The 19,113-nt window shown below is 39.0% G+C and overlaps 1 protein-coding gene across 1 annotated transcript; it reads left to right on the plus strand.

Annotated features, from left to right (window-relative positions):
• The first annotated feature begins 8,015 nt into the window (after positions 1-8,015).
• Positions 8,016-17,571, plus strand: c7a (complement component 7a). The gene is made up of 18 exons (XM_074637647.1): positions 8,016-8,211; positions 8,406-8,467; positions 9,016-9,094; positions 9,380-9,521; positions 9,610-9,754; positions 11,466-11,604; positions 12,780-12,923; positions 13,036-13,279; positions 14,080-14,196; positions 14,301-14,467; positions 14,559-14,787; positions 15,024-15,198; positions 15,356-15,443; positions 16,139-16,271; positions 16,349-16,537; positions 16,724-16,820; positions 16,938-17,122; positions 17,220-17,571. Exons 1-18 carry the CDS (start codon positions 8,206-8,208, stop codon positions 17,402-17,404), a joined length of 2,526 nt encoding a protein of 841 aa, XP_074493748.1. The 5' UTR covers positions 8,016-8,205; the 3' UTR covers positions 17,405-17,571.
• The last annotated feature ends 1,542 nt before the right edge of the window (positions 17,572-19,113 follow it).

Here is a 19,113-nt window from a genome sequence, read left to right on the forward strand (position 1 = left end):
TTGCTTGATTGAAAAAAAGAAAACCTTATTAAAGCCATTATAATACAATTGTGATTTAATTCAATCACCAAATGGCAGTACTATGAATCTAAAGTAGATTTTTAAGCTAACATACCAGTGTTTCATTCCCTGTCTGTGCAGAGGAGCATCCTAAAATCATCCAGTTTCCAGGGTGATGAGGATGGAGGTGGGTAGGCAGCTGCACCCAGGGTGACCTTGCTGAGACTGTTTTGTAATTCAGCATCTGCCGTTCTGCAGCCAGGTGTTGCTCGCGAAGAGGAAATAGAGATAACTCAGATGTAGAGTGGCTCACTGTGTGCATCTTACTGTAGATACAAAGGTATTTACTTCTGAATCTGTATTTTGTTGCGTTATTCTGACCTTCTGTCATGTGACTCATACAACCAGCATACAGCTGTTTGGAGCAAATCACTGAATCGAATGATCAAGTGCTGAATATTTTTGGCAACATTGGGCAAAAATTCCATAATAACCTTTCAGCATATTGTAATTCAAGTGTTCTGAGAGAAAACTAGACTGCTGCACCTCATGAAAAAATCTAGCCCGTGACGGGAGACTTTGGCCAATCATATGTAATTTTAGAGAGAGAGCGTTCCTATTGGCTGTGCTCCGGCTGGTGGGCGGTGCTTGGTATTCATTCAACTTGATCTCAATACGGCTGCCGGGTCACAAACTTTCTCATTTTACAGCTAAACAGTACACTACAAGATGATTCTGAAAACATTTGAGTCGAGAAATAGGCATTACAGTAACAGAATATTGATTCATAATTGATCAACGTTGCCTAGTTTGACCGTTTGGTCGGAGTTCGCGAGTTATTGACTCGTGGCTCTCATAGACGGCAGACTCCAGATCATTCCTGACTGGTTGTTTTCTTCTGGTGCTCTATGAAATCTTGCAGATGCCATTGGGAGCACCGGAGGACACAGAGGCACATGATTTTTTTCAGATTACCGGTCTCATGCACTACTGACCGTTTTATAAAAATAACTTTTTTTCAATCATATCAATCTCACCTACTGCTGCTTTAATGCTGTTTTTCACTTATTAACACAGGGTTAATTGACATCATTTCACACACATGCTTCTCTGGAAGCTGCCCAGTACAACAGCAGTGTTATGATGGTAAACACAGGCGAGCTGACTGGAAGGGCATTAAGTGCTTTGGCTGCCTTGATTGCACATTACAGTAGTTGAGGGAAGGAAACGGCATAACTCATTCATTTCCTCTGTAGATTCTTTTTCATGATGTCAAGATTCTTTAAATCTTCTTGTCCCGTGGGTTGTATGTTGTTCTCTGCGGCATATTAATGTGCTTTATTCCATTTTCCTAATGGACCACAGGTCATTATCAATGCTTTTGAAGGGAAAGTGAAAGAAAAGGCACTATCATGTCCTTGGATTTTATTGTAACATTTATTTGCTGGAGGAATGAGAAAATACAAATGCTGTGTGCTTATGCGTGTGTGCATGTTTGCGTCTGTCTGTCTTTCTCTGTCACTCACACACACACACACACACAAGCAAACACACAGATGAGGAGGAGGTAGAGGTGTGGGAGGTAGAGATGGATGATGGCATTCAGACTGTTTAAAGAGGGGTAGTAACGAGATGCACAGTTTCAGAAAAGTTTGGAGTGTGAGGAGGAGGAAGAGTAATTTCACCAGCCACTCCTGTGTCTAGTTATACACGACACATGGGTGGCAATTTATCTGCCAACAGAAGCCACTCAACAATGTTACAATGAAACAGTGAGAGGCATAAAAGTCCAGGATACAAAGTTAATTATTAAAAGTCAACAAAGATGGGGTCGTTATCGAGGACTGGGGGGGAAACTGGGAATTTTAATTATTCTTTTAGTCAGACACGAAAATAGCAATTGGACAAGGGGACGCAGCAGGCAACACTCACAGCAAGGGGACCGAGAGAGTAGAGTTCATGTTGTAATCTGTCTGAAAAGGCCGTCGGTCACAACTGACGGCTGGTGGTTTATGACCTTGTTTATCACAGATCATCACCACTTTGTGTTACCTTTAAATCATTGAGTTAGGTAGAACCATGGTACTGTTTTCTTTTCTCTATATTAAAGCTGCAGTGGGTAGAAAGTTGTAGTGAGACCGGTAATCTGAAAAAAATCATGTGCCTCTGTGTCCTCCGGTGCTCCTAACGGCATCTGCAAGATTTCACAGACCGGAGAAAAACAACCAGTCAGAGCTGATATGGTGTCCGTCGTCCAGCTTCCGTCTATGAGAGCCATGAGTCAATCACTCGCGAACTTCGATCAGACGGTCAAACTTTGCGCCGCTGATCAAATATGAATCAATATTCTGTTACTGTAATGCCTATTTCTCTCCTCAAATGTTTTCAGAAGCATCTTGTAGTGTACTGTTTAGCTGTGAAATGAGAAAGTTTGTGACCCGGCAGCCATGTTGAGATCAAGTTGAGGAAATACCAAGACCTGTGATCGGTCAAAGTCTTCCATCAAGACTTTTTAAAGCCTGAAAACAGAGCCATGAGGAGGTGCAGAAGTCTAGTTTTCTCTCAGAACACTTGAATTACAAGATGCTGAAAGGTTATTATGGAATTTTTGCCCAATGATGCCAAAAATATATACAGCCTACTGCCACTTTAAATGCATCACAATAATTTGCTAAAGAATAATTCATTTACATGTCAGTGATTTTCAACCCTGTTGGCTTGTGAGCCTTTATGTGAAGCAACTTGTGACCTCTTGTAGCAGGCTTCATTCATTCATTGAGGAGCGACCCTCATTTACATGACATCAGTGAGTCAATTAAAAAACAAAGAAAAACAAAACAAAACAACCACATTGAGATAAAAACAGAGAAGATGCAATATCATTATAAAAAATGGTAAAAGCCATTACAACTTTCTGATTAGGAAGAATAAAAAAAAGCCCTAAAACCTTTAATTACGCAGATAATTTGACAGATTAAAATGTAAAGCTTCATATCTTCATATTGCTGCTGTCCATTGAAAACCAATTATCTCCAAAATGTCAGCTTTTTGTGAAATAAGGAAAAAAACAGCCTAATTTAAAGCTTTGTGACAATACATGCTGTGTTGTAGTGTTATATTTGCTGAATACAAACAGTAGATGATTGTTATCAACTTGTAAAGGAATATTTAATCAAGAGTGATTTGTCCTTCTGAAATTGTTTCATTTTGAAAAGTTTTAAATAGTAGAATTACCAACTATTTCCAAATAAAACAGATATTTGAGGAAAGTCAGAAACAAATAAAACACAAATATATTCTAAACCCCTATGTTGGGGAACCATTGTCTTACAGTTCATTGTCTAACGACCTTGAACAGATAAAGTTGCTGTAGATTTTGTTAATTCGTTATTTGACTTTACAGTTTTGGCAGTTCCTGTTCATAAACTCTAAAAAGTTTTAAATATCTTTTTTTATATAATTCTTCGCCTTGATTGACAGATACAACAGACAGGAAACATGGGGATGATATTCAACAAAATGAAATTTGGAATACGGTTTAATCTGGGGGAGAGTAAGCATATAAGCTCCATAGTTATTGACTAAGACTCTGTCGGAGCCTCACAGCCTGTCGTTCTCTGGCAGACCAAACTTCCAGGGCAGATGGCGGTCAAAAATGCCCTCTGAACATCATGAGACTCACAGAAGCGGCACTAATGGAGGGCACGGTCTGGTGGCCTATTGTCTAAGCCAACTGTTATTCTAGCCTGAAGTGCCGGGACTTGGCTCGCTGCTGTACAGTAGCTGCGTCATTTAGCATCCGGTGGTCATTTCAGAAATAGAGGGAATCACTTCTGTGGTCATAATCTCAGTCTATTATGCACAAAGTATGCATGACTTATAATTTGACCTGAGGTGACGCTGTGTTCAAATAATTTTTGTTCTCCAAGTTTTTATATTTTGGTGTGGTAATAAGATCAATTTTCCCCAACACAGTTATTTAGACACTTACTTGTATATAACAGATGTTGCATTAAATGAAAATATAAATAAGCACAGTACAATAATAAATCATTCTGCTGTATATTTTTAGATAGAAGGCTCCACTTGCTCTTCATAGATGACAGTCAAGTAGAAAATGCCATGCAATTTTTGCATTGCTCTAAAATTGCTGTACCTGGAAAATTGCTCTCAAATAAGACGCGTACCTTGAGGGAGCTTAATTTTTCTGTGAATGTAGGGATGAGATTGTTGGCACAAAGTGTTTTTGAGCTTTGTATTTTCTCTCCTGTGCTATTTGTTCAGAGCCAGAAAATGTATTCTCATTCCCAAAATGTCATTGCCACTGTAGTAAAAGTAACCTTTTTTTTGCACCTCATTTTAAATTGAGCTGTACATTAATTTGACATCCTAAATTCGTGGGCAGGATAAGATTGCCTCTTGCGTATTTTCTATAAATGATAGGCAGCAGGAATCAATGCTCACTATCACAACCTCGCCTGCCCCGAGGCTGCTAAAAAAAGGACATTTCATCTGAACACTCAAACTCAGTGGTATTCCCTCTTGAGATGCCAGTATGTGATGGATATGCACAGTATGGCCTCCTGTCTGGCTGTGACAGCAGATATATTCCCATAATTAGACAGAGATGTGGATTCCACATGTGTGAACACTTCCTCATTAGATAGCAGAGAATCTCAAGTTTGGCTGCAAGAAATGTCTCCTTGCACATATACATCTGGTTGTCGTGGACTTCATCATCTAGCCTCTCTTTCTCTCTGTCTCTTTCAACATGTAAACAAATCACCATTTGAATTGATCTAAACTAAATTTAGGCTCCACCTTTAGAAATGCCCTAATAGATTATTTACTATATGCAGTTTTCCCTCAAAAATCTCCTCTATTTATTACCGTACCCTTGAATTTGCTCAACCTTGAATCACATTTCAGCCATGAAGAGGAAACGGTTCTCAAATCTCTGTTGCCCTCCAGTGTTTGCTAGACTATATCACATCTCAATACTCATAGTAGTTATGTATGTCTGTTTTCATTTTGCGTCTCTGTCAAAGTTTTCATTCATACTTTCATATTAGAAATGACAATAGTCATTAATTTTAGACAAAACAAATGGTTTGTACTATGTGTCATTGAAAATACAAGTTGAAATGGTACATAGCTAATTGTACAAAACTGAAACAATAGCACATGCTGGCAAGATGCTGTTAAGTTCTAACTAATGTTATTGTTTTGACATGGGATTTAAGTTAATGCTAAACTGTTGAAAATGTCTGTATAACATTTGAGCTTTGAGACAATTGATGACAATGTATTCTTGACATTGGAAACAGTAGTAGCCAAAGCAGTCTCAACTCAAAGTCCACTTACTCGCTTGTTCTGGGGCTTTTGGTCATATCCCATGGCCCTCACCAGCATTAATCGCAAATGAATCGCACGTTTTTTAACTGTTCAAAGTGTACCTTAAAGGGAGATTAGGCAAATATTTAATACTCTTATCAACATGGGGAGTGGGCAAATATGCTTGCTTAATGCAAATGTATGTATATATTTATTAATAGAAATCAATTAACAAAACAAAACAATGACAGATATTGTCCAGAAACTCTCACAGGTACTGCATTTAGCATAAAAAATATGCTCAAATCATAACATGGCAAACTGCAGCCCAACAGGCAACAACAGCTGTCAGTGTGTCAGTGTGCTGACTTGACTATGACTTGCCCCCAAACTGCATGTGATTATCATAAAGTGGACATGTCTGTAAAGGGGAGATTCGTGGGTACCCATAGAACCCATTTTCATTCACATATCTTGAGGTCAGAGGTCAAGGGTCTTCTTTGAAAATGGCCATGACAGTTTTTCCTCGCCAAAATTTAACCGAAGTTTGGAGCGATATTTAGCCTCCTTCCTGACAAGCTAGTATGACATGGATTCCTTAGGTTTTCTAGTTTCATATGATGTCAGCATCTTCACTCTAGCTTGAAAACTGAGCCTGTTATAACCTAAAAATCACAAGTTGTGTTAATGCATTAAAGAAATTAGTGACGTTAAAACGAATTTGCGTTAAACCCTTATTATCGTGTTAACTTTGACAGCCCTAGTATATACCTATTTGTTCACACACTTGTGTACCCAATAGTCCTATTCTTTACCTTTATTTGTCCAGCATTGTTGTCCTTGTTCCTAGCTGTTGTGTCTGTTTCTGTGTACACTGAGAGCAATACAGAAAAAACAGAGTCAAATTCCTTGTATGTGTACACATACTTGGCCAACAAAGGTGATTATGGTTATGATTCTGTCCATATTGGCTTAAAAGTTAAACTTGACCTTTGAAACAGCCCCATCTTTTAAGCCAACATGTATCATGAAGTACTGGAGGAGCTCAATGGGGTGAAATTAAGGGGTGCTGGCCCCAACATGATATTTCCTTAACCTTGTTTGGGAGCAGCCTTTTCTCACAGCAGACAGTTTCTCTGGCCGTAGTGGGAGAAGCACAGATGTTACTAATAACATTTTATAATGGCTTTCTTCTGTTCAAGTGTTCCAGGAAATCATGGCAATAACAAGAAACCTGAAACTGAAACTCTAATTCAGCCGTCATTAATTTGATTATTTGTGCTTTTCCTATTGTGACACGTCAAAACATTCAACTGCATGACAGCTTAATTAATTATGTATCAGTTTTTGTCATATGGAATGCCTATATTGTTTTTTCATTATGTTGTTACTCTGTACGCACAATATCTATTGCACGTCTGGCCTTCCTTCAGTAGTGTGTGTGTGTGTGTGTGAGGGAGAGACAGTCACAGGGAGACGGAGGGGCTGTTTGAGAGTCCCACTGCCATGGGGAAAAAACTGTTTTTATGGCGTGAGGTTTTGGTCCTGATAGACCTTAACTTCCTGCCAGATGGCAGAGTCTAGAATAGATGGTGTCCGGGATGGGAGGGGTCGGCCACAATCTTCCCTGCCCTCCTCAAGGTCCTGGAGGTGTACAGCTCCTGGAGGGAGGGAAGGTTGCAGCCGATCGCCTTCTCTACAGCACGGATGACCCGCTGCAGCCTGGCCTCGTCCCTGACGGTGGCAGCGACGAACCAGACGGTGATGGGGGAGGTGAGGATGGACTCGATGATGGCCGAGTAGAAGTGCACCATCATGGTCTGTGACAGGTTGAATTTCTTCAGCTGCCGCAGGAAGAACATCCTCTGCTGGGCCTTACTGATGAGGGAGCTGATGTTTAGCTCCCACTTGAGGTCCCGGGCGATGGTTGTGCCCAGGAAACGGAACGACTCCACTGTGTTGACTGGGGAGCAATACAAAAAAGCAGGCAGGCCCCCTGCAGGTTTCCAGTGATGTGTTGAAAATCCCTGTAAACACTGGAGACAACTGGTCTGCACAGTGTTTCAGGGTTGCAGGTGAGACAGCGTCTGGGCCGGCTGCCTTGCGGGGGTTTTGTCCTTTGAAGAGCCTGTTGACCTCCCCCTCCTGGATGGAAAGAGGTGTGAAGGGGGCGAGGGGTGTGCACAGGCTGGGTGCTTGTGGAGAAAGCTGGGGGGGTGCTGGTGTTAACGGCGTTAAGAGTTTTTTGGTTAAGCTTTTCCTCATCCGATGAGAGGGTCATACTCTAAAGGATAAAGGGTGTCGTAGCTTGTACAGATTGTGGCCCCGTGAGGCAAATGTGTGATTTGTGATATTGGGCTACACAAATAAAATTGACTTTACAACTGGCACACCTAAAGGGAACACTGCACTAATTATTATAATTATATAATAAGTGTTATTAGTTTAACCTGTGCTTTCCTGCTTTGACAGGTCAGGCGACGGTGTCTGCTGTGAGAAAGGTCTGTCAGCTCAATAATAAACTTGACAGTCAGAAGAAGAACAGCAGACACAGGTTCTCACACCAAGAGTTAATCTTTGCTTTCGGGTTTCACAATGAGCTTTTTGGCAGGAGGAGCCACAAAAACATGTTTTTCATCTCCAAAGCAAAGACATTCACACACATTATGTTGTTACTCTGTACACACTATATCTATTGCACGCCCTCCTCTGTTGCTCCTCCTGAGGTTTCTTCACACATCTTTGTTTTTTTCCTCATGAAAGCCAATGAGTTCCAAGGAATGTCCTTCCACAGTTTGACTCCCTAACAAGAACAAAACCAACCAGCGTCAGCCTGTTCAAGACTCCTCTGTTTGCTGCTCTTCACTCACCATGAAGGTTAGTAGATTTTACGCTCAATAACAGGGAAATTACAAACACATTTATTTAGATTTCTGCAAAACATAACTGAGGTCTGATTTTTTGAGTGTGAGTATTTTAACATTTTGTGTCCTCGGTTTACTACTGAAACCCCTTCTTCCTCCCATCTTCTCTTCTTCTCTCCTTTCCTCTTCTCTTCTTCACTTCTTCAGAGCATTACACAACTCGTTTTAGCAGCCTTGCCATGGCTGCTACTCCTGTTCACTCCCAAAGGGTAAATCTGTTTTTGTTTTACTGTTTCAAACATTAAAAGTCTTATTGATAACTTTTTTTACGATGAATATTTAAAAAAAACAAAAAACATCCACAAAGCCTTTAGAAAGGTACCGATTAAAAGTACGACTTTTCCTAAAAAACACTTATGATTGTGAATTAATCATTTTCTTTTTTAAAATTGGCAGTTCAAAAATGAATGTTTTGTTTATTTCTGTGGAAATATCTGACATTTGGTTCCCACTTCTAATGAGGCTTGTGAGTCATTAGTAAAGTGGCATTGGTATCACGTGGTGGCTCATCAGTTAGTGTGGGAAAAAATGGATAAATGGCTGAGATTGATGGTAAGTGCCTGTTATACAATGGCAATGGAGGGAGAATGTGACATCTGTTGGCTGAATGTTATCGGTGTTATCAATAGCCCCTTTAAAAACAAAAAAATCAAAAACATATTAAATGAGACAAATTGTTACAACAATGATTATTTGGTTTCATTACATTTATGTTGTTTAATTTATAGAATCATTTGATTTAAATCTTATTCCCAAGGTTTTGTGTCCAGAGAGTTCATTGTCAGTGGGGGCCTTATGGTGATTGGTCAGAGTGTGATGGCTGCACCAAATCACAGGTTAGGAGGATTAATAATGACTATGCACTTCTCTGTTTAGCTGTTTAGCTCAAGATTCTGTTTATTTAAATTTTTATTGATGAAGTTTGCTTTTGTCCTGCTTGTTTTTTTGGGGGTCGGGGAGTTAATTGTCATTTGTCTTACTTTGTGTAATCTCTTTTGGCCGTTTATGTGTCCATAATAAGTCCATGCGTACTTGTCCTCACTTGTTCTGTAATCACTTTATCCTACAATAATGATAGTTTTTTTTTTTCATATTTTCTGTCACATTGTGGGGTGTAACAGACAAGAAGCCGAGCCATGGCTGTCTACGCTCAGTTTGGAGGGAACCCCTGCAATGGGGGGCCGACTGAGACCAGGTCCTGTGAAACCACACAAGGCTGCCCTCTAGAGGATGGATGTGGAGACAGGTTTCGGTGTCGATCGGGTTAGAAATTAAACTCTGTTCACTCCCATAATCATACAGTATTGAATAACAATCACTGAGCTGTCTGCCTGTCTTCTTGACCCACTAGGAAAGTGTATTAGCCAGTCTCTGGTGTGTAACGGAGATCAGGACTGTGAGGAAGATGGACACGACGAACGTTTCTGTGACATTGCAAAACACATTGTATGTCGAAAATCAGTTCCCCCACCTAACGTAGAGCTCCTAGGACTTGGGTAAGTGACAAATTGTTTGTGCACCTACAGACGTAGGCAAAGTTGTTGGTAACGTTCCGTTAAAGAGAGAAAAACCCACAATGGTCACTGAAATAACTTGAAACTGACAAAAGTAATAATAAATAAAAATTTACTGAAAATGAACTAATGAAAATCAGCTGTTGCTTTTGAATTGTGGTTCAACAGAATCATTTTAAAAAACAAACTGATGAAACTGGCCTAGACAAAAATGATGGTAGCCCTAGAAAAGATGTAAAATAATGTGACCATAGGGACATATTAAACTAAGGTGTGTCCTGTAATTAGCATCACAGGTGTCTTCAAACTTGTAATCAGTCAGTCTGCCTATTTAAAGGGTGAAAAGTAGTCACTGTGCTGTTTGGTGTCATGGCGTGTACCACACTGAACATGGACCACAGAAAGCTAAGGAGAGAGTTGTCTCAGGAGATCAGAAAGAACATTATAGACCTTCATGTTAAAGGTAAAGGCTATAAGACCATCTCCAAGCAGCTTGACGTTCCTGTGACTACAGCTGCACATATTATTCAGAAGTTTAAGGTCCACGGGACTGTAGCCAACCTCCCTGGACGTGGCCGCAAGAGGAAAATTGATGACAAATTGAAGAGACGGATAATACGAATGGTAACCAAAGAGCCCAGAACAACTTCCAAAGAGATTAGAGGTGAACTCCAAGGTCAAGGTACATCAGTGTCAGATCACACCATCCGTCACTGTTTGAGCCAAAGTGGACTTAATGGAAGACAACCGAGGAGGACGCCAAATCATAAAAAAGCGAGACTGGAATTTTCCAAAATGCATATTGACAAGCCACAAAGCTTCTGGGAGAATGTCCTTTGGACAGATGAGACAAAACTGGAGCTTTTTGGCAAGTCACATCAGCTCTATGTTCACAGACGAAGAGATGAAGCATCCAAAGAAAAGAACACTGTACCTAATGTGAAACATGGAGGAGGCTCGGTTATGTTATGGGGCTGCTTTGCTGCATCTGGCACAGGGTGTCTTGAATCTGTGCAGGGTGCAATGAAATCTCAAGACTATCAAGGCATTCTGGAGCGAAATGTGCTGCCCAGTGTCAGAAAGCTTGGTCTCAGTTGCAGGTCATGGGTCCTCCAACAGGATAATGACCCAAAACACAGCTAAAAACACCCAAGAATGGCTAAGAACAAAACATTGGACTATTCTGAAGTGGCCTTCTATGAGCCCTGATCTAAATCCTATTGAACATCTGTGGAAGGAGCTGAAACATGCATTCGGAGAAGGCACCCTTCAAACCTGAGACAGCTGGAGCAGTTTGCTCACGAGGAGTGGGCCAACATACCTGTCGACAGGTGCAGAAGTCTCATTGAGAGTTACAGAAATCACTTGATTGCAGTGATTGCCTCAAAAGGTTGTGCAACAAAATATTAAGTTAATGTTACCATCATTTTTGTCTAGGCCAGTTTCATTAGTTTGTTTTTTTAAATGATTCTGCTGAACCATAATTCAAAAACAATATCTGATTTTCATTAGTTAATTTTCAGTGAATTTTTATTTATTATTACTTTTGTCAGTTTCAAGTTATTTCAGTGACCATTGTGGGTTTTTCTCTCTTTAACGGAACGTTACCAACAACTTTGCCTACGTCTGTATACAAGCACACACAAGCAGGTACCAAATGCTTACCAACGGGATACTTTCATTGCTTTTGTAGGTTTGATGTGGTGTCAGGGAAGCGGAGGGCCGGTGTCATCAACACAAAGAGCTTTGGGGGACAGTGTCGTGTCATCTACAGCGGTGTCCACAATGATCTCTACAGACTGCCCCTTAGTACTATCCAGTTCAGCTTTCTGGTCTGGAAATACCTACAGTTGCAATTAATTTTGACATTCCTCTGGCGGGTCAGGTTAGATCAGGGGTCAGCAACCTGCGGCTCCGGAGCCACATGTGGCTCTTTAGTCCCTCTCTAGTGGCTCCCTGTGGATTTTTGAAAATGGAAATGAATAACTGTTTTTTGTTTACATCTCATTTTTATTTATCATTGTTTGTTGGTCTAATGTGCGATGGTACGACGGAATATTAGGGCCACATTGAGGAAAAAAAAAAATCTGAGATTTCGAGAATAAAGTCATAATATAACGAGAAAAAAGTCAAAAGTTCATGAGAAAAATGTCGTAGTATTATGAGAATAAAGTCAATATTATAAAGTAGTAATTTTACGAGATATTTCTTTTTTTCTCGCAAAGTTATGACTCTATTCTCGTAATATTACAATTTTTTTTCTCGTAAAGTTATGACTTTATTCTTGTAATATTAAGACTTTATTCTCGTAAAGTCATGACTTTATTCTCGTAATATTACGACTTTATTCTCGTAAAGTTATGGCTTTATTCTAGTAATATTATGACTTTTTCTTGTAAAGTTATGACTTTATTCTGGAAATCTCTGATGTTTTTTCCCTCAATGAGGCCCTAATACGCCATCGCACATTTGCACTTTGGCCCTCACTGCATTAGACTTATATAATATATATTTAGACTATAAGCTGTGTTACCTTCATCACAATGATCAAATGTTTTGCAGCTCCAGACAGATTATTTTGACTAAAATGTCTCTTTTGATAGTAAAGGTTGCTGACCCCTGGGTTAGGTATATAGGGGGTAAATGTAACAGTAGTATAATATAACAATGCTATTTCTGCTTATACTACTTAGAGAGAATAAGAATTACTGTATTTAATAAATTGCCCTCCCAACTACAGGAGGTTGCTTGTCATAGTAAGTTCTAAGTGTTTTAACCAATCATTTAGATTGGTGAGGACAGTCTTGTGCTGTGTGTGTAAGTCCTTGTGAATGGGGGAAAGTTAGTGGTTGAAACATTACTCTACAGCACCACTAGTGGTCAAAAACTCCACAGGGTACCTTTAAACACTCAACCTCTCAGTCATTTCTGTGCATTTATTTCATCTTCTTAACATTTGTTGGTTTAAATTGTTAAAATAACATTGCGAAATCTGTGCTGTTCTCAGGTTACAGCTAAGAATGACTTCAGTGATGAGATGTACACCAGTAAATGGCACTACGCAAAGGACATTGTCAAAAGAGAGACAGTGACTGGGACCACGACAGGATATAAAAACTATGACTTTCATGAGACACATGACCAGACCCAGGTGTGTGTGTGGAACCGGACATTGTCTCACTATATCTTTAATGGTTTAATTGATTGGAAAAGGAAAATCAAACAACATAATTAAACTTACTCAGTGATTTTACTCCTTCCAGACTCAAAAGCTTATGGTTTTAAAGAGTGACATAGAGGTAGCTCAGTTCCAGAGCAACTCTCATCAGTATCTCCCAATATCGGAGGGGTTCTGGAAGGCACTGGTTAATCTCCCATCAGTCTACAACTACGCTGCCTACAGGGAGGTTTTGAAGAGGTTTGGGACACACTATCTGTCTGAAGGAAGCCTTGGAGGCTCCTTCAAGATCATCGCCAAGATTGATGAAGAAACTCAAAGAAAGATGGGTGAGGATTCATAATCATCAGCTTGTCATGTTTTTGAGAAACTTTAATAATTACGATGAGACATGTAGGGAACAAAGTACCTTTTTCCTCACATTTTGGTGGTTGACAATCATATTTCTTCTAATGGAGGATGGTTATCATTTTTATGTATGTACAGTATGTAGTATGTATGAACTTGACAGTACAAAAACAGAACTACCCCATGTTGTTCACCATTGACACAACATGCCTAAGCTAAGATAAGAGTATTTGCTATATTTTTTAAGAAAATACATTTTTTAGGAATTTCCAGTGTATGTCATTAGAATGCATTTGAAAATGTCAAATGTCAAAGTTCATTTTTGTCCCTGAAATATTTAATATAAGCAGATAACCTACTCTATCATTACATTTATTTTGCTTTTCTGAAATATGTTTGAACATTTGCAATACAATTTAAACAAATATGTAACATCAATATGTTTCCTGATGCATTTAGAAATGAAAAGTGTATCAGACTATTTTAAATTGTTTTTTAAAATTCAACATGACTAGCAATTTTTCCAGTCACAGAATTTCCAAATTGCACTAGACAACACTAGATTAAATGTTCAGTGGGTATATATATATAACTGTAAAAACTATAGTTGGATGCAACTTTATTAGCATTAGAAGTATTAGTAGTTTTTTTAATTGTCAATCCAAACATCAGGTTGATAAAATTGCCTCTCCATCCATAAAGTGCTGCCTCAATCCTGCTGTTAATTTCTTATACTGACTTTTGTTTGTCTTTTCCCTTTGACTTTCTGTTGTTTTACAAGTCAGAGTAAGCTCCTCGCAAAGTGAATGTGTAAGGACCAAACGTTGGGTTTTGTTTATCCCCATCCATCACAAGGACTGCAGGAGCGATCAAAACCGACGCGTCTCAACACCCATTGGTACAATTTTGATGTTAATACTACAAACATACCAGCCAATTAAAGCACTTGACATTTCTGAATCTTTCTGTCATCCATCATCACTGTAAACCTTTTTAAAATAGATAAAGCCAGGAGTGATAACTGGATAAAAGTGTATGTGGAGGGAGGAGGCATCCAACACATCGCAGCACTGCAGGCCATGCAGCTCTCTGATCCGAACAGGAACTGGGAAATATACTCAAACTGGGCTGATTCTATCCGGTTATCTCCAGTGGTCACAAAACAAACGGTGAGGGAGAGTGAAATAAGCTCTTTTTTAAACTTTAAAAGCATGTTGGATTATCAAATAATACAATGCTCCATCTCTCTTGTTTTGGCAGCTGCGTCCGCTGTCAGAGCTGGTGAAGGAGGTTCAGTGTGCTGGGGTGAAGAGGCTCTACCTTCGCAGGGCCATAGAGCAGTACCTTACTGAGAGCGACTCCTGCCACTGCCGGCCCTGCAGCAAGAATGGCATGGTTGTCATGGATGGAGATACATGCAAATGCATCTGTAAGCCTGGCACATCAGGACAGGCCTGTGAGCAGGGAACTGAAGCGGAGGGTCAGCAGGGTGGGTGTTACATTTCAGACAGGTTCTTTACTACTGCTGTCACTTTGGTCTCGGGTAAGGTGATTTGATATATTTAAAGGAATTATTTGACATTTTTTGCTTTCCTGCTGAGGGTTAGATGCAAAGATTGATACCACTCTGTGAAACACTCTTTATTGGATAATATCACCTAGAGTAGACTGTAATATATTCCTCACTTTCCCCCTCTTTCTTCCTTTCTGTTTCTGCCCATTAAGGAGTGATCCACGGTAGTTGGGCCTGCTGGTCAGCCTGGTCATCATGCTCTGGAGGTCGGAGGTCAAGAAGTCGTACCTGCTCTAATCCCACTCCTCAGAATGGGGGACAACAATGTATCGGAGAACCCACTGACAGATCCACTGACTGTGAAGACCAAGACCTGCAACACTTAAAGTCAGAGAGAGTTGAAGTTTGATTTTACAATATACATTTTGTAACATTTTTGGCACCAGGACTCATTGCATCACATTTTCAATAAGACAAAGTTTTACACTGATTTTCATCAATATGCTGTTATACAACATCCTATTTTTTAACTAATTTTCTCCAGAACCATGGAGCCTCAATGCTTTGACCACACTCTCCCGGCAAGTCAGATGTGTGGAAACCCGCCGGTTCTAATCAATGGCTACATTCTGGTAAGTCAAACTTGAATTTACCGTACATTGTGGAACAAACTATTGCCATAATTTAATATTTTTATAATCACACTAATTGATTTTCCAATTTGGGGTCAGTATTACCCAGAAGGCCACAGTTTAGTGTAACTCCTCATATAATTTACTTTACATTAGTCAGTGTTATTTAGACACGAATACACACCCATATTTTGACATGGAGAAATGATGTCATTTGGCTAATAATGTATCCTCGAAAAGCACATTGGAGACCCAGCATGGGAAAACAGACACCAATGTGGGAGGTGTTTTTGTATATAAACTCAGAAAAAAAAGTTTGGAAATTTGTGTTTGGTCGATTATTAATTAAATTAAATAAACAGGCTTTCCAACGATGTAAAATACAATTCCAATTAGCATTGTAACAACAGAGAAATAATCAATCAAACACAAATTTCCAAACTTTTTTTTCCGAGTTTATGATCCATAGATGATTGGTATCTACATTCAGAGCTATAAACAGCATTTTGCATAATAGGGACAATGAAATTAAATATTGAATGTGTCTCCAGTAAAATTAAATGAGCCTGGCTCAATGGCATTGGGTCACATTTGTTATTCATATTTCAGTCCCTAATTTCTGTTCCTTTTTGAGGGATTTCTGTACAAAAATCAGAACTGAAAAAATCCCCTTTTTCTCATCACATGTGCCACAGGAACCTAAGGACATTTACCTTGTGGGTAGTAGGGTTCAGTACACCTGCACTGGAGATTACTATCTTGCTGGTGACAGCACCCTGGAATGCACTGCTAATCAAACCTGGTCTTCCAGCCCTGGAGTGTGCACAGGTGAGTACACATAACCAAAGTTTAACATTTACAATCACGATGAATTACAACGTTACTTTGTCTGACTTCTCTTCCAGTCTCGAGGTGCCACCTTGACTCCCTCTCTGATGACATCACAGCCTCTCCTTTACAGCAGGTCTATGGCATAGGGGAGACAGTCACCTTGTCCTGTCCAGCAGGTAGACAGGTCCTAGGAGAGGCAACGATTATATGTGACTCCAGTCTGCAGTTTTCACCAGACCCAGCACAAACCAAATGCAGCCCAGGTACAATTGGCTTCAAGGTTTATAGGCCTATAAGTCGCTAATAGACGGCATGGAACTGCTGTGTGACAAGATGTGACTGCAGTATATTGTTCCCTACTTTTCATTCATTCTTTAATGTTCCATATACTATATATGTTTTTTATCATTGTATGCATGGATGTTGAATGATTTCTATGTATCCTACAGTCAGTACGCCACAACTCATCTCTCCTCTGCTGCAATGTAAACCATGGGAGAAGTTTTCTAATGGAAAATGTGTTTGCAAAAAGATGTCTGAGTGCAGGTATGTTTATTCAACCCATCATCACTATGCCATGTGACTTTTTTTGCAAAGTTAACGGATTTCATTCACTTTCCTGTTCCTGTGGTTATTGTCTTTTCTGATGATTTTTGTCAACAGTTCATCTTTGGAGGTGTGCGCCACTAACCCTGTGAATGGAAAATCAGTCAATCTGAATGTGTGCAAAATGCATGCACTACAGTGTATGGGGAAGAACCTGACAATAGTAGAGGACAGCATCTGCAAGTGGCCGGAGCGCAACACAACAGGCTGCACCAACTGTCACATGTGGGAGACCTGTGACGGTAGGGACATCTCAATGTTACAAACAGTCAATGATAACATAGAATATTAGCAATTTTGTAGTCATTGATCTCATTCGTCTTCACACCATTCTTTCAGATCAAACCAACGAGTGTCGTTGTAAGGACTCTGCGGATTGCCCGACCCCAGGATTTAATGTGTGTGTCCAAGTTGGGGAGAATGCAACTGCATTGTCTCAGACCAAGAGCGAGTGTGAAGCAGGACTAGTGCGATGTAAGGGAGAAAAGGTATCAGTTGTCAGTATCCTGCCTTGTGCTGCCTGAGGATGTCAAGAGAGAACTTATATTGCCACCTTCCCTTACACATTAATCCTCAATAACACTTTCCTCATATTTTTCAGATGAATTAGTATTGTATCAAGTGTCACTGGTTTACCACATTTTAAAAGTACACTGTTATTAAAACTGTATTAAGACAAGCAATAAATAACAAAACACCAGCCATGTTGAATTTCTTTTCATTATTGTACTTCGCTTTTTTCGACATAGTATACTATGACTTTTTTTTCGACATACCATACTATGACTTTTTTATCACTTTTTTCAACATACCATACTATGACTTTTTTCCACATACTATACAATGACTTTTTTTTATAATTTTTTTCCACATACTATACTATGACATTTTTCGACATACTATACTATGACTTTTTTATCACTTTTTTCGACATACTATAATGTGACATTTTTTATCACTTTTTGCAACATGATGACTTTTTTATCACTTTTTTTGACATACTATACTTTGACTTTTTTATCATTTTTTTCCACATACCATGACTTTTTTTCAACATATGGTTCTATGATGTTTTTGTCACTCTTTTCGACATAATATACTATGCCCTTTTTTCAACATACTATACTATGACTTTTTTTAATCACTTTTTTCGACATAATATAGTATGACTTTTTATCACTTTTCTGACATTCTATGACTTTTTTTGACATACTCTAATGTGACTTTTTTAATCACATTTTTTGACATAGTATATCATGATTTTTTCAATCACTTGTTCAACATATTAAAATCTGAATTTCTATCACTTTTGTCGACATACTATACTATGACATTTTTCCACATATACTACAACTTTTTTATCCCTATTTTTCGACTTACTATAGTATGACTTTTTTTACATACTATACTATGACTATTTCATCACTTTTTCCCACATACTATAACCTTTTTATCATTCTTTTCGACATACTATACTACGACTTTTTTCGACATACTATTGTATAACCTTTTTTATAACTTTTTTTCAACATAATATACAATGAGTTTTTTATGATTTTTTCACCACTTTTTCCCACATACAAGGAACCATTCAACCTTCAGTTTTACCAAATTTGGACTTAAATGGTTTACCGAGGGCAGCAAAAATAAACATGTCTATTTTCTGAGCAATTTACAACAGTTTACATAAATGTATAATATTATAATGTAATCCATTCATTCTATTATGCTGTTCCAGTGTGTCGGTGGCATGTTACCAGTTTGTTAAAGGGCACACATTCACATCTGCAAGCAATTTAGAGTTATAAATTCACCTATCCTGCATGTCTAAATTATAATAAATAGTATACATTTGGCCCATGAAAGAATCCATGTCAGCCACTGATCACTTCACACTGAGGAAACTTTGAAGTTTTTCCTTTACTGATAAAAATATATTTCATTCCAGCAGCAATAAAAGGTGACCGGCTGGATCCAATCTGATGTCTGGCAGTATAATCTTTCTCTCCCTGTCTCTTTTTCTCTTTATTTCTCCAGCTCTTGGCAAACACAAACAAAAGCTGCTTGTTATGGACTTAATGAAAGATGATCTTACTTTTCTCTCTCTCCCATTCTGCATCTCCATCTCTTTGTTCCTCTACAAACCTCACAGATAGAAATGTTTACTCTGCAAACAAGCTTAAGATCGCATGAGTAAATGTTGGGCTGTTTATTCCCCAAATATGAATTATTA

This window comes from Sebastes fasciatus, chromosome 6, assembly GCF_043250625.1.
Source record: "Sebastes fasciatus isolate fSebFas1 chromosome 6, fSebFas1.pri, whole genome shotgun sequence".
In the NCBI taxonomy this organism is placed as follows: domain Eukaryota; kingdom Metazoa; phylum Chordata; class Actinopteri; order Perciformes; family Sebastidae; genus Sebastes; species Sebastes fasciatus.

Bases quoted from the DNA above. Each gene is read 5' to 3' on its own strand.
- c7a (XM_074637647.1), top strand. The intron at 8,468-9,015 runs GTAAATCTGTTT...CTTATTCCCAAG, and splicing joins CTCCTGTTCACTCCCAAAGG to GTTTTGTGTCCAGAGAGTTC. The intron at 9,755-11,465 runs GTAAGTGACAAA...TTGCTTTTGTAG, and splicing joins GTAGAGCTCCTAGGACTTGG to GTTTGATGTGGTGTCAGGGA.